This window comes from Scatophagus argus, chromosome 10 (assembly GCF_020382885.2).
Source record: "Scatophagus argus isolate fScaArg1 chromosome 10, fScaArg1.pri, whole genome shotgun sequence".
Taxonomy (NCBI): domain Eukaryota; kingdom Metazoa; phylum Chordata; class Actinopteri; family Scatophagidae; genus Scatophagus; species Scatophagus argus.
The window spans coordinates 277165-292101 of NC_058502.1; the positions used below are offsets into that span (position 1 = coordinate 277165).

The 14937-nt window shown below is 45.1% G+C and overlaps 1 protein-coding gene across 6 annotated transcripts; it reads right to left on the minus strand.

The window, feature by feature from the left end:
• Positions 1–425: 425 nt before the first annotated feature.
• On the minus strand, positions 426–13418 carry ppp2r5d (protein phosphatase 2, regulatory subunit B', delta). 6 transcript variants are annotated; one of them, XR_006844623.1, is made up of 18 exons: positions 12143–12300; positions 9485–9568; positions 8250–8427; positions 6207–6406; positions 5841–5951; positions 5660–5752; positions 5450–5580; positions 5308–5367; positions 5032–5140; positions 4898–4951; positions 4557–4727; positions 4285–4412; positions 3499–3600; positions 3296–3368; positions 3106–3153; positions 2779–2892; positions 2208–2689; positions 426–558 (listed from the first exon to the last, which is right to left on the minus strand). XR_006844623.1 is itself a non-coding variant. In XM_046403026.1 (17 exons), exons 1-17 carry the CDS (start codon positions 13231–13233, stop codon positions 2552–2554), a joined length of 1821 nt encoding a protein of 606 aa, XP_046258982.1. In that variant the 5' UTR covers positions 13234–13418; the 3' UTR covers positions 1311–2551. The 6 variants fall into 6 exon arrangements, 4 of the variants coding, with proteins under 4 accessions (XP_046258982.1, XP_046258981.1, XP_046258983.1 ...); XR_006844622.1 differs by lacking the exon at positions 426–558 and adding an exon at positions 1311–1587; XM_046403026.1 differs by lacking the exons at positions 426–558; positions 12143–12300 and adding an exon at positions 13207–13418 and having other exon boundaries at positions 1311–2689.
• Positions 13419–14937: the final 1519 nt, after the last annotated feature.

Consider the following 14937-nt stretch of genomic DNA (forward strand, 5'->3'; position numbering starts at 1 on the left):
ATTTGTAACATTACTCATAATTAATCAGCTTGTTACCACATTAATTTGTAACATTTTGAGATTTCTTCATGTCACAAACGTCGGTGCGATAAATGTCATCAAACTGCATTTACAGCATCAACAAGTTTTTTACTATTTTTTTTTACAATTTGTGAACATTCAGGTCACTCAGGTGCGTTTCTTCAAAGTGTGAGGTCGATGTATTCATTTTGCTCAGTCAGAAAAAGTGCACTTTAACTTTCATCAAGAAATTCACTCTAGTTTTCGTAAAGAAAATGTGCACTGCAGCCACATTTCTCAAAAGATTCCATCTAGAAGATGAACTTGACAGCTTCATCACACGTTTTGTTTTCCTACAGAAAAAGCACTTAAATGTACCGAATGTCTTCTGTCAGGAGAAACTCGCTTTAACGCTGCGCTGAGTGTTCGCGTCCGTCGCTCAGGGCCGTCGTGCACCTGAACGTTTCTGAATGTTGCTCTTTGACAACGACTATGGAGATGTTCAGGGGTCTGATCACGTTTCAGTTCAGCTCTGCTGTCGTCCAGCGCAGGACGGAACTGATTCAGTCGTGACATAGAAGAAATGAAAACAGTCGGTCACTGAGCTGCTCGACACTTTGTGACCTCAAATACATGAAGTTTTCTCAAATTAAAAGAATTACTTCTTGTCTACATTTGCTTTTCTTTACAAACTCTTCACGGCACAAAATGCGAGGCATCATGTAACACTCGTCACCGGACAGAAGCAGCAGAGCAGACAGGAAGGAGATGTTGTTTTTCAGTTTACGTTTTCTCATATCTAAAAAACACTATTGTAGTTTTAAATTGCTCGATTTCAAATTTGAAACTGGTCTTCATTTTTCAGTTATTAAAAATATTAGATCTTATCTTTAGTTCTGCAGGACAGCAAGGACTCTGAATTCCGTCTTAAAAACAATCACATGACGTGTTTCCATTCTGCTCAGCACGAGACGTGACCAACTTTTATTTTGGGGAGACGAACCTCAGAACTACATTCACACGTGTTATCATCTGATTTGTCTTCAGACGTTTAAGGATTTGAGTTTCACACAGTGTAAATAAACTCAAGGGCTGCGTTCTAAAATACAGATCCTTTGTCATGTGGTTCGGCTCAGCAGCCGAGCAGTTCAGTCACTGACTTGATGAAAACAGCCAACGAAATGCTGGCTCTTTCTGGAAACGTGTGGATGAAGTTTTACCTGATAGGTGGAGCATCGTCGTACGGACACAGACATGCACAATCTTCTTTTTAGCAGACAAGAAAAACAAAAACAAACACTGAGCTGGTGTTTCCTCGTGCAAACGACTTCTCTCACTGGTTTAAACTGCATGATGGACAAACAAACAAATAAAACATACCAAGTAGGAAATAAACTGTTGGAAATCAAGCTTTTCTTATGGTTCTACTGGATGCTGATTGGACGTCTACATTCATGCGTCTCTACCTCCTCCTCACCATCGTCAACATCATCATCACTCCATCTGAAGCTGTTTCTCAAATTCACCGCAGATCCTTGCTGAAAGGTGACTGGTCCAGTCAGGTGGAGGGGGTGGGGTTCTGGAGGACTGAACAGATCAATAAAGTCATCTGTGCTGCGTTCAGGTGTCACAGGACTGACGTGACCTGTTGAGCTCTTTTCCACTACAGGAAGTTAACGACCTGAACCTGAAGAACTCAAAGGTTGCCAGTTCTGCACATTTCAGACATCCGTCAATTAAAAGGCGACAAACGTTGAGCTAATATTGACTTGCTTTGTTTGCGTATGACGACTCGGCTTCAGGTCCACCGTCGGACTACGTGTGCACCGAGTCTCCTCGAGTTCCAGTCTGTGACTCGGAGCTTCATCACCGTGTTTCAATGCAGCTCGTTTCAACAGACATTTTTCTGTTTCTGACAACCGAGCCGTTTAACGAACACGTCGTCCGCTGTATGTTCACACGTGAACATCTGAAATGATGGCTCGCAGCGGAAGTCAGCGACGACTAAATGTTCCAACTGAACTTGACCGTGACGCAGTTGACCCTCACTGAACAGCTGCACCGCTCACTTGTTTAAGCTTTCCCCAATAAATCTAATTTTAATTCTGAGTTTTAGTTTGGACAGAAGCTCAAACAGAAGATTTAAATATCTCCAGTGGTCACCATAGCGAGGCGGGAACAGTGACAACACAAACACATTCACTTACAGGTCGTTAAGTTCCCGTAATGCAAAAGGCCTGTCGGCGATGTGTTCAGGGACAAACAGCAGCAGGTGTTTGAAGATGAGGGGTTCTGGAGGTGTTAGTGCAACATGAGGCTGATGATGTCATCATCACATGACTGCTGACATACTTTGAAACAGCACAGTGTCCTACTTGTTATTGACCACCAGGGGTCAGACGTTTGTTTTCTGTTTTGTTGTTGAACACAGCGTCAGCTCTGTCCTGGTCTGACCCCAGACCAGTTTCTCCACGACAGGTTGAAACCTCCTCCCCAGAGAGACAGACAAGTGGGGGGCGGAGTCAGGCTCAGAAGGGTGCTCCTCCCCTGGTCAGAGAGCCTCCTGATTGGCTGTCAGGTACTCCTCGGCTCTCTTGTGAGCCTCCAAAGCTTTGATGGTGTACACGTCCTGTGGCAGCTCCGACTTTCTCCTCATCAGGACTTTGTCCTTCTTCAGATCCTTGAGGCCCTGGGAGGAGGGGCAGAAAGTGGACAGAGGGTTGTTTCAGCAGGCGACTGACTGACTGAGTGACTGACTGATCGATTGATCAGCGGTACCTGCGAGGCCTCACTCTCCACGGTCTTCTTTAGCAGCTGGATGTCTTCAGCCGTTGGAGTCTCTGTTTCCATCGAGTACACGGCCACAGTAGTACTGTCAGAGTACAACATGTACTGCAAACACACAGACACGTTTCAGATATTACAACCTTACACTTGGTAGATACACACACACACACACGAGCCACCAAGTGAAACTCACGCACCACATCCCACAATGCATCGCTGTCGACAGGAAGAGGCTCAGTACGGGCCACGGCGCCCTCATGCTAATTCACATCAGAACATTTTCACCAAACAGTGATGATAAAACATGAGTGGACTGACCTCTTCCTGTGCGTGGAGTCCAGGGCGGAGGGGGTGGAGCTTATTGCTCTGAAAGAAAAGAAGGGTGGGCAGGCACACACACACACACACACACACACACACATACAGCGAATAGAAAAATAAGGGTTAAGGTGATAAGGAAACAGGTGAGATGGGAGTGCACAGGTGAAGAGACAGGTGAGTGCAGTACCTGTGGGTTCTGTCTGGCCAGCTCTTCTATCTTGTGCCAGACCTCCTCTCTCTCCTTCAGCTTGTATTTCTCTCTGCAGACACAAACACACGACACTCTCGTGACTCCTGATCCGTCACGCCAGACTCCACTCAAACTCTGACTTTGGATCTCTGAGTGAATTTGTGACACAGCAGATGCAGTGCCGCTCGTGTGTGCGTTACTTTTGTTTCTCCGCCTTGTACTGCTGCGTGCAGTCATCGAACAGCTTCTGGTTCATCTCCATAAAGAGCTTCAGAGCGTTGTAGATCAGACCGTGGATCGTCCTGAGCGACGGGACAAACGGACAAGACATACAGGGATTAGACGTAGCCGGCTGACGGAGCAGCTGACGGAGCAGCTCGGCTCTCCTGGAAGAGACGCACAGACTACGTATGCTTTTAATGTGAGAAACCATCAGGATGTGTTCCGTTGACGGGAGCTGAACTGGGATCAGCAGTACATGAGAGGAGTGAACCAGGTGAGCTGTGAAGTTAGCTCTTCTTAAAGGAACAGCACGCACAACATTTCAGTTCAAAGTGCAGGCTTCATGCTGTCTCTCTGCTGCTCATGCAGACAGACGTGACCCGGTTGTACTAAGTCCTGACCTCGCGCTGTGATTGGCTGGAGCCTACGCAGAGCTGCAAAGGCCAACGCCCAGAAACGTCCCACACGGCAAAGTGATTAAAGAGAAGACTCAAGTGCAGGCAGGTAGATAGACAGACAGACAGACACACAGACAGACAGACAGACAGACAGGAAGGCAGGCAGGAAGGCAAGCAAGACTTTGGAGGAGGCGACAGACTGTCTGTAGGAAATTGCTGCACTGTACCTTTAAGTCACCCGGGATGAATGTAATGATCAAATGTGTTGTGCACTGGCTCTGCACATGAGGTATTGATCCTGTTAATGATCGGATTTGGTGACTGTGGCTGACTGTGAGGGTGTGTGTGTGTCTGTGTGTGTGTTACTTGTTCCAGTGGCTCTTAGAGTTCTTGTAGAGGGCGGGAAACATGATGGGTAGGATCTTGGCGGCGTTGTCACTGATCAGACTCATGATGTACTCGTTATTCCAGTAATAGAGCGCTCTCTCTGCCACCTGCACATACAGCATCATCATCATCAGGAAGAAGAGCGGACATGTATAGAGGACCTGGTTATTTTCTTATTTCACTTGTAATTTAGGTTCTGGTTGTGTTTTGTGTCTGACGTTCTGACCCAGTTCAGGCACTGGTTCTGTTACCTGGAAATGCGGGCTGGACACACATTTGGCGAGCTGTCTGAAGAGCGGCTCCTGGACTTTCACAAACTCTGATGGTTCGATGACGTCCAGGATCTCCTCGAGCTCGTTCAGGAACATCACCTCCTTTGGGCTGTGAGTCTTTGGCCAGAACTTCAGCAGACCCATGATCACCTGCAGGGGTCAAAGGGTCACAGCCAACAGGCACTCAGACTACAACACTTGAACTCATCCGGCCAATACACACACACACAACTGTTCCTACTCCACGTTACTGCAGAAACCAAACATCAGCAGCACATTTGGGGTGTTTCCATGGAAACAGGAGGAAACAGCAGACTCACCGGCTCTGTCAGGCTGCTGTCTTTCTCCAAGAACTGAACCACACAGTACGCCAGCTGCAGACAGGCAGACAGACAGACAGACACGTCAGTACCAGAAAGGAGTCACATGACCAGAGTCACATGACAGCGCTGACCTGTGGGTGGTAGACGCTCAGAGACTTGACTTTATGAAGCGGCAGAAGAACTCGGATCAGAAACATCTTGTGTTCTTCTTTCAGGGGAAGAGCAAAGCCATTGATGATACTGAGAGAGAAACAAACAGGTTCACGGTTCAAAACAACAACATCCTGTAATCTGACACATCAGCATGGTGATCCACTGTAATCCACAGTCCTGGAGCTCTGCACACTTCCTGCTGTCCAAAGCACTGACGACAGCATGCAGAGTGTGTGTGTGTGTGTGTGTGTTACCTCCCCAGTATCTCCAGCAGCTCAGCGATTCCGTTGTGATGTTCTGTCTCGTAGATAAATCTGGAAGACAACACCAGTTAGGGACCACAGGATCAAACTTTGAAAGCAGCTGCTGCAGGTCAGATCTGTGTGTCACTCTGACCTGTAGAAGATGTTGTTGATCTGGCGGCGAATGTAGGCGCGGAGGCCCAGGAACTTGCCGTAGATCCGGTGAAGGATGGTCTTTAGGAAGTCTCTCTCTCTGGGATCCTCGCTGTCAAACAGCTCCAGCAGCTTTAACACAAACAGGAAGTCAGGGTTCTGAAGCCTGAAGTCACACAACATGTCCTGAACCGCAGTGACCTGAGCTTACCGACATTACAAACTTTTGGTCGATGTATTTTTTGGCGATGTTTGGCTGGAAGTCTGGAGACTCCAAGAAGCGAAGGAAGAACTCATAGACCAGCTGTGGAGACAAACACACAGCAGACATGTTGAGAACACGACGACACACCATGACTCACATCAGCACACACACAAACACACACAAATACCTGCAGGTGAGGCCAGGCAGCCTCCAGCGTGGGTTCATCCTCCTCGGGATCAAACTCAGCTCCGGTTGGGTTAGAGGACGGAGGAAGAGTCCGGAACAAGTTCACTGAAAACTGAAACACACACACATACAGCTTTGTGTCTTTGTGAGGACAGTTTTACACACACACAAACTGAACATGTCCACATGGGGGGAAGAAAAACATCCTCTCAAAGTTCTGTCAGTGTGAGCAGGTTTAACGGCAGCAGGCGTGTGATGGACTTAAACCCAAAGACGAGAGGCAGCAGACTAACGTTTTGTGGTCTGAGTGCAGTGTGAGTGTGTGTGTGTGTGTGTGTGTGTGTGTGTGTGTGTGTGTAGCTCTCACCATGAGCACGGCCTCGGGGTAGATGGACTCGGTCACCACGTCACTGTTGTGTGTGATGTACTCGACCATCTCGTTGAGTCCGGCTCTCTTCACCTCTTTGTATTTGAGGTCGCTGAGCGGATCGCTGACAAAGTCGAATAGGACGCAGCACTGACGCAGCTTCTGAACAAACAGCTCCTCACGCTCCATCAGGGGGGCGTCTGACGGGACAAGGGTGGTGTCACATGGTCTACACCCACTGATCACGGCTGTGCTTTAACGTTTCTGTTCATTCAGATCTGATGTAGTTTAGGTTGACATGAAGAATACAGGAGAATATTTTACTTGTCACTAAATGGGTGGTACATTGTTGTGTCAAAGTGTGTGTCCTTTTCGACAAAGCCTTTAGTTAGGACTGTTCAGGCTCTGCCTGGACCAACTCCTAGTTATGCTGCTATAGGTTTAGATTGCTGGAGGAGATCCTTAGACCCCGAGCTTTCAGAGCAGGGGGACTCACTCATCATGTCCCGTGTTGGGAAATCCAAGCTGAATAATCACATAAACCTCTTTAATTAGAGATAACACGGAACCCCTGAAGCATCCTGACACGAGTCCAGTGGCTGAGCAGGCTCTGAGCAGCTCTGACAGTCAGAAGAGAGTAACTCTGATTACTCTGATTAGAAAATACCGCCATTACTCTGTGCTGCTGTTCAACAGCTCATTATGAAGAGATTAAATCAGCCATTCATTTCACTGAAACCTTGACTCAGACTTGAACCAGAGAAAAGTCTGCAAACTAAACTTGTCAAGAAGTGAAAATGTCAATCATATTCACATCATGTGTGAGAAATATAATTACAGCTCCAATAACCAATAACCGATTAGCTGATCGACAGAAACTTCATCTGCAACACTCACAGGAGCTCATCTGCTGCTTTTCTTTGACTCACACTAAATGAAATCCATTTGGAAGGTGGCACCTCAGACATTTTCGACACTCTGATCATTTATAGACACATATAATTAGAGTTTTAAAGTATTGCAGGGTGTGAGAGGGGCAGGTCTGATCCAGACTGCTGAGTCACACTGGTCTCCCTCTCTCTCACTCTCACACACACACACACACACTAAATATTGTGGCAGAGCTAATGTTAACATGAGCCCACATGAGCCCTTCAGACTGCAGTGTGTCAGCGCTAGCACTGCTAACCGTGCAGTCGAATCTACTGTACTAACATGACTGATGAAAGTGAAAGACATGCTGTCTTCATGCAGAAGCTGGACTGAATTTCATCACATGGTCCCCCAAAGTGAAGCCCAAAAATCTGGTTGCACCCTGGTGGCTGACTGCAGTACAGCTCATAAGCTCCTCCCCCTCCATGTTAGCAGACGGGACATGAGCCAAATTAAACATTCAAAGTACACACATCAAATAAACTTTTCCCAAAGATTTCTCTCATTTTAGGTAGTTCTTATGCTGATGTTTGGTGCTGATTATTTTTCTGATCGGTTTGGTTTTAATTTGTTATTTGATGCTTTAAAAAGGGGCTGAAACGTCATGACAGACAGCTGAGCGTTGCTCCTGATTGGCTCAGATGGGTGTGTGGGCGGGAACTTGATACCAAGGCTCCACCTCTCAGTCACTTCTGCACAGACTCTGGCTGCAAATGACATCACCAGGACAAGATGGCAGCATTCGTATCAAGGATATCTTTGCTTCACTTTGTACAGTGGGAGGAAGTGGAAACACGTCAGCCATCTTTATGTGAACGATGGTGACCCACAGACTTCTACATGAATGCAGATATCAGGGAAACAATGTCAGAGCCACACTAACAATATTCATTTTAATAAAACATTTGGTCTCCAAAAATGATAACTCTGACGGTTATATTACAGCACACAATGCAACACTGACTTTCTGTTTTCACAGCGGATTACTCTTGACTGGACAGAGCTAGAGATGTTTCATAGCAACAGATTTACACACAGTTAAAGTCTTTTCAAGCAGAGACATATGTTGAGTTTGAATGCTTCAGCACTAACTGGAGGTGTGGCTCTTACCTTTGAGGGCAGGCAGTTTCTGCAGCTCTCGGTTCTTGGTGAGGCTGAAGCGTGACGAGCTCTGACGGCGCTCCTTCTTCACCAGCTGAGGCCCCCCAGAGTATTTGATCTTATTGAGCTGAGTGGGTGGAGGCGTGCTGTTACTGGGACGCTTACTGCCACTTTGCTGCTGCTGGGACTGCACACACACACACACACACACACACACACAGTTAGGACAGTTTCTGAACACTGCTAAAGTGCATCCTGGGAATTGAATACTGAATACTGCAGAGGCAGTATGGGATCACCTGGACAGAGAAAGAAATAAAAGACAGCCTAAAACTAAAGAAGAACTCTGGGAAGTGCTGAAAGAAGCCTGGAATAATATACCAGAAGATTTCTTTAGAAAACTTCACACCAGTCTCCCCAAGAGAGTTCAACATGTGCTCAGTGCCAAGGGAAGTCACACTAAATACTTTTGCCTGTAGAAGCAAGAAGAAAATTGTTTCTTTAATTTTGTGTACATATTTCCCACCTTTCCTGTTTGTATCTTCATAAAGAGACTGAAAGATATATACATGTGTGTATACATATGTGCGTGACTGAATGAATGAATGAGGAAACGAAGCAGGGGTTCGGCTCTGTAAAGGGGAGGAAACAGACAGAAACTCGGGGTTCACCGAAGAAAACGTTCATATCATGTTAACTTAGTCTGAGTGTAAGTTACCTTCTTTCTGAAACGGGTTTGAGTTACTCCTCTGTCTCAGGTTTGAGTTACTTACTGAAACAGTTAACCCAGAGTTTCCTTCATTTCAGGCTTAACTTACTTTCACTAAACCTGCTTTCTGAAACGGGCCCCAGGTTTCCATCCGGTACTCCAGGGATCAAACCCAGATTTCTGAGGCAGGATATGGCGTTTACATGCACAACTCATGACCAGGACACTGGAGCACATGTAAAAAACCAACCGATTTTGATTCCCTACGATGTGTCAATATTGATGCGGTGTCTGTTTGTCGACTCTTTGTTTACATCCTTCGCACTGGCAGTACGGCTGATGTTTACCAAGCTCAGCTGCCACCATGTGAGCAGCTGCTCGGCTGCATGTCCTGAGCTGGTGAACAGCAGCCGCAGTGTTTCAGTTTGCCCTGCAGACTCGCAGACAGCATGTGACAGTGAAGTGCACACTGTAACTCCATCATGTGTCTGCAGGACCCGGACACGAGCGGGTGCTGCGCATCTTAAACACTCACCTCGTCCGAATTCTCGGCTGCAGCTTCCTTCCCACTGCTGCTGTTACTGTTCTTCATGCTGCTTTTGGCAGATTTGGTTGTTTCCTATTTACACACAGAAGACAAGCAGAAGCAACATTTAAATAGACCAATTTGCCCAAGGGAAATTCACTAATTCTTTTCACGTTTAATAAAAAGATAAATCAAAGTGCAGTTTTCTGTCTGTCTAAACCGGTGGATTAACAGATGAGTTCCGAAAAACCCAAAGACTTTTCATTTATTGTCATAAATGTCAAAGGAAAGCAGCAAATCGTGACATTTGAGAAGATGAAACCAGCAAATGTTTCTGCTTTAAAATGACTCCAACAATTTATTGATTATCAGACACCACACAGCATTTGTCACATTGATCGTATAAAATATGACTGGCGCTTCCAGAGCTGAAAAGTGAAGCCGAGGCACAAGTGCTTTAAACCTGCATTCTTTCTAGTGTCCAGCAGGGGGAAAAACCACTGGTTTCAAACAGAAGTCTGGCTGTATGTGAGCTTGTAAGAAAATGAGTCAACATCTAATCTGATTTATGAGCTCAGTAATCAGTTTTGTGATGAGTTTATAGTCTCACTGGCTGGTGTAAGCCTTCTTCACTTCAGTATGATGTTCATGTTTTAAATTACAGTCCCATTTAGAGTCAAACAGACCATAAAGCAGGGGACACTTTCGGGCATGGCTTCCTGTGACTGACAAGTGGTTAATTTCTATAGACAGATGGCTGCATATGAAAGAATCTGTAGGTGAACGACAGATTTTGGTTTCTGATTGTAGTTCATTCAGTCGGCGCAGGTGTTGGTGTCATGCAGGTATGAAGCCTGCGTACGGATACACTGGCTGAAATACGATCTGGTGATGATTAAAATTTGTATTCGATTTTTTTCACACACAGTTATCTGTTTATAGAGATCAAATGTAATCTGTATGTTCAAGCTGCTCACCAGACTCAACCAGAGCAGACAAGAAGGCCTCGTCCACAAACCAGGGGATTTACATTTGTTTTGTCATCGTTACTGAAAAAATCATTCAAATGATAATTCGATTACTGAATGCTCAACGTGGGCCAACCTGAAATGAGTTTTCATCTTTAAATGCAGACTGAGAGCTCCAACTAAATGAAATAAAACAGTCTGAAAATAAAACTGATGTATTAGTACAGGGGTCGGCAACCTATGGCTCGTGAGCCAGATGTGGCTCTTTTGATGACTGCATCTGGCTCGCAGACAAATTTTAGCTGACATTTCTTAACACGATGAGTAATGAATAATTCTACTGTCGTTTTAAAGTAAAACATCCATCTTCTAGCGCTTATCCCGTTCAGGGCGGCGGGTGGCTGGAGTCTGTCAATCACAGGGCGGTACAGGGGGCTCGACACCAAAACTCTATTCTCATTGGATAATACAGTAGCCTACGACACGGGTGGTTGTAAGGTCAAGAAGTAAACTTCCCTCCTTTTAATCAGGTAGTCAGCTAGCTAGTTTATGTGAATGAAGATTTGGAAAGACTTGCGCGATGGCGAGCAGAGCTGGCGAGTAAACACGAGTGGACTACTGGACAAGTGGAAAAACAGTCTTTGTCACATCTGAAAAACATAAAGACTAAGCTACCATTAACGGACGGAATGAAGCGTAACCTCACCACGTATCAACCAGACTACAAGGCCATCAGCAAAACCATGCAGCCCCAGAAGTCGCATTAATGGTAAGAAGTATTTCATGTAGAGACGCGTTATACTTTAAAAACGTTGGTCTTACTTTCACGCATTAAGTTGTATTCAGTGTTGATAAATATTATATGGCTCTCACTGAAATAAATTTTAAAATATTTGGCTTTCATGGCCCTCCCAGCCAAAAAGGTTCCCGACCTCTGTATTAGTATATGGGACCTGTCAGTTCATTTTTTAGCTTTCCTCAGCTTTAGTTGTCAAAAAAATCAGCTCTGCTCTCAATGAGTCTGAACAAGACAAATCAAAGTGTCGACATGACTGAAAGCCTTGTCGTGTATTTTCACTTCATAACCTTTTGCTTCAGTCATGGAGTTTTATTGTGAAGGGGCTTCTTAAACTGAAGGCCACAGCGAACACTGCGGCATCTGTCCTGGTTTTTACACACTATCCAACCGAAACTAAGGATTGTTTCCATCATTAATTCATCTGATAGTTATTCTCCAGATGAGACACCGGACAGGTACATGCAATGACAACAGGAAGTGTACCAATAACAACAGGAAGTGCAGTTTCTGTAGTTTGACAACAGTGACACACAGCTCAAAGAAGACACTGAGAGACTCTAAAACACTCAGAGAGAGACAAGTTACTGCAGTTTGTCCCAAAGATCTCACCCCTCCGTCTCGGAGCCAAAACTCTGTCAAACGTGAACACACAGACATGAAGTCAGTCAGTGCGACTTCCCCCTCCACAGCTTATCATTATCTCTGATGTCATGGCCCTTAACTGCAGAACCTGCCTGAGAATCATCAAGGTTTTCTGTTTTTGTCAGTATCACAGTAATCCACACAGCAAAAAGAAGCTGCAGCTCCGGGCTCAACCATGAGGAAACCAGGACAGCAGGACTCAGGAGAGACGTGATGTCCACCTGTTGTCATATGACAGAAGCTACATGTCTGACTCACATGATGATAACGCGTCCATCTCCTTGACAGCTGAGCAAACATCCACCATCAGATGCAGACTGTGAAATGTGTTTGAAAACTCCAGTAAAAAGAAGGTGATTTAAGATTATTTAGGTTCCAGAGCGAGGACAGGAGCGTTCAGGCGAAAGCTGCACAGCTTAGAGGGTCCATTCAACAGGGGCTGAAATGATTTATTTATTATGTTTTTTGTTTTCTGTCACAGTGCACTGAATCTGTCTGGGTTTTGGACTGCTGGTCAGACAAAACAAGACATTTAAATAAGTCACCTTGGAATTTATGAAACAAAACAGTTGGGACAGTAAATAATGAAAATGAGCAGGGATGTCAAGTGGACAGCACTGCGGAGTCAACTCAGAGGTGCTTGATTTTAAACATTCAAACAAGACACACAAGCTGACTTTGATTTGTGCGCAAAAACACACGAAGTTCACAGCTAACGTTGCATGAGCACAAGACGCTCCGCTCCGGTCATCAGATGCTTTTCACATGACATCAGGAGGAAAACTAACGGAGTGTGGAGCGGAGTCCACCTCCACCTGCTTAGCATCACATATTTCATGTTTAATGAAGGCGGACATGCATGGATGAGTCACAGTCAGCACCACCAGCACAGGTTCAGTTTATATCCGAGCCCAGCCTCTTCTATAGCAGATGAATAATTGAAGGGAGAAGGCAGCGGTTCCTCCCTGGACCTCCAGCCGCAGCAGCCAGTTAATTTCATCAGCTTCTTAGCAAGGATGCTCCCTGACAGCTAACATCTCACTTTAACTTCAACTGCACACACCCGCCGATGTGTAGTTTTGAATAAACGCTGTGTCCAAGCAGCTGATGCCGAAGACACTGATTTATAACGTCCCTAGCTGAGGCTGGCCGTTAGCTTAGCTGTCCCCTGCTAGCAGGGCCTCAGCAGGTTAGCTTACTAGGTTAGCCGCTACTCGATAAAATATAACGGCTAAAGTCAGCTTAATAACGGTTGCTTTCAGGCCCCCATGAAATATCAAAGTGTAAAATATCGTGTTGAGGTCATGTTGCCGCTGGCTCACCTTCTCCTTCTTCACTTTGTTCGGCATCTTGACCGTATTGCAGGGATCTTTCCACGGAAGCTCCGTGATGTTCTTCCCGGGACTTAGACGCTGTCACCCGGTCTGTCTCGGCTCCCTGCGCCCGTTTCCCGATCATGAAATCTGATTGGCTGTTGACGCGCACACCTGCCTAGCGACCGGTAGAGGATTTTTTTCTGATTGGCTACCTGAGAGTTTAGTGATGAGGGTGAGGCTGAGCGGAGATGAGGAAGGACTTGAGTCTTCCCAGCAACGAAACATTTTCAACCTGGTACTGGAACTCTGATCTGATCACAGATAATAAAATAATGATTTCATGATAATTTCCTATTGTCAAATCTCTGTTCGACTCCTAACCACACATTTAATCTATAACTGAGGTAGGATCCAGACACTCACTCAGAAATGAATTACTTTACCTACTTCAAAGAAAACGTTTGTGAATAATAACAACTTTACAATGTAAAATACTAAATAATTCTAAGTAAAGTTAGTAAAGTACATTATTAGTATGTGTAAGTATTAGTTGTAAAATCTAGCCTGCTGAAAATATCTGTAGTATTGTATTCAGTTTCATGTAGTACAATATACCTGCACACATATCTTTATACTTATTTTTATATTCCAGTTACATTCTTATTTCTATATCTATTAGAACTAAACTATTCTGACATTAATGTTCTGCAATATATTTTTACATTCAGTTATTGTAATAATCTAATTTATTTATACTTTACAGTTGGGACTCATGGTGATTCTTTTCTCATATGACTGCAAATTTCGGACGTTTTGAATCAGAAGCGGAAAAAGTTCTGTGAAAACCTACTTGTCAATAAACTGAATTCTGATCGCACTTGTACTGACAGTTAAAAGCAGCACATTTTAAATCGACGTCAAACCACGAACTGCAGCTTTTCATTCAGCTTATGAAAATACAGCTGGCTCCAGGTCCGTTCCCGCGCTGGCTCCACCCACAGGTGAACATGTTGAATAACAGGGATGTTTCAACATTGCTGGTTCTAATTCCTCTGGGTGGGCTGACAGGCAGCAGCAGGGTGTGACTGACCTCACCTTAAAACACGTCAGAAACATCACAACACTCAGTCATTCAATTTGGTCCAACTTTATTATTCTGTCACTTTTCATACAACCACGAAGTCCTCGTGTGAAATCAGCGGCTGAGACATCCAGCGTCTTCAATCAGACAGGTGAGCCGAGAAAATGATGTGTTCATCATGAGCAACACTTCACTGTCTGGTGTCTCCACACCATCTTACTGATGTGCAGATCTTCTGCTCATGAGCTCATAAAAACATTTTCTTGGAACCAAATTGAACACCAAACAGCCAAACAAGAAGTTCACAAGGAAAAAACAGTAAATTGTTCTATTCAAAACAAAACATCTTTATGTATGTGATAAGGAATAAACAGGGAGGAGGATGTGTAAAGGTGCTCAGCTTACCTCTCCTGCAGGTGACTTGACTGTGACGCCGTTGACTCTGAAACCAAATCCAACCTCTGCTGTCCAAGACGTGGAAACAAATAATCACCTGCTGCCAAGTCTCACATTTAATCTGCTGCCCAAGAGGACCCGAGTCACATGAAGATTTTCAAACTTCTACAGTAAGAACAGATCATCAGCAGCACACCTGCCACCTGTGCACATTCAGCCGCTCACAGGAAGTGATGCCAGCATCTTCCTCACCTCTGCAC